The following is a 901-nucleotide window of genomic DNA, read 5'->3' as shown; positions in this document are numbered from 1 at the left end:
ATATCTCCCTTCTGCTTAATATCCAACATCAACCCTGATGATATTTAATTTTTATAATACTACGTTCCTTAATACCTTTATACCTATAGAAAATGTGACAAAAATGATAGATAAATAGAATAAGATTAGCTGCCACTTTTTTTTTTTCTTTTCACAGATTGCTTGGCCCTTATGGCCAGGCACGGGCTCTTGCATACTTGCAGCCTGTAGGTGTTTGGTTGAGATTTTAGGTTGTGGGATGATCTGCAACTCTTATTTGTAGTTTTTTTTTTTCGGGATAGGATGTGGGTTAAGGATAAAATCATTTTTTGCTTTGCTTATTTTAGAGGAACCCCGCCTCTTTTGGTCAATGGAAAAGGAAGAAGGTGACGGAGGAGAGGAGGCGTCATCCTCAGGAGAGCCCACTGGCTCCCGTCGTTTAGTTGGAGAGAAAGAGCTACAGTAGTGTCCCGATGAGTAGAAGAGCTCCGGAAAGAGATGGGAAAGGTTTAGTTAGAGATATTGGTATAGAAGTAAAAAACAAAATTTTTAGAATGAGCAATAGTATGAAGTTTCAACTGAGTAGGAGAGATCTGAAAAGAGATTGGTAGCGGATGTGAGTAGTAGTAGAGAAAGGCTGGAATGAATATTCCTGTACCTAAAATTACTAGGAAAAAAAAAATAATGATTTAATGTAGTTGTCAGACGTCTTTGTGCTTTCTGATTTGATGTTTATTTGGGAAGGATTCCTGAACTTCAATAAAGAGAGAAGAGAAATTGCAGGTGGGAGGAGAGCTAAAAAGTCTAAGCAGTGTTAGTTAGGTTTCAAACTAGTGATGGCACTACGTTATCTGGGGGGGGGGGGGAGCTGCGGAGAAAGACTGAGAATGTGTCAACATTAGCAATAATGTGTTTTACAATT

The 901-nt window shown here is 38.6% G+C and overlaps 1 protein-coding gene across 1 annotated transcript in view; it reads left to right on the top strand.

Annotated features, from left to right (window-relative positions):
* Positions 1 to 452: 452 nt before the first annotated feature.
* LOC137654821 (ras-associated and pleckstrin homology domains-containing protein 1-like) overlaps positions 453 to 901 on the top strand; it is a 48,218-nt gene continuing 47,769 nt past the window's right edge. Inside the window, exon 1 of the mRNA XM_068388775.1 lies at positions 453 to 504. Coding sequence (XP_068244876.1) covers positions 453 to 504 — 52 coding nt within the window. The remainder of the gene's footprint in view (positions 505 to 901) is intronic.

The sequence above is a fragment of the Palaemon carinicauda genome, chromosome 15 (assembly GCF_036898095.1).
Source record: "Palaemon carinicauda isolate YSFRI2023 chromosome 15, ASM3689809v2, whole genome shotgun sequence".
NCBI lineage: Eukaryota > Metazoa > Arthropoda > Malacostraca > Decapoda > Palaemonidae > Palaemon > Palaemon carinicauda.
The sequence above is the reverse complement of the archived record's forward strand: the minus strand, read 5'-3'. Positions and strand labels throughout refer to the sequence as shown.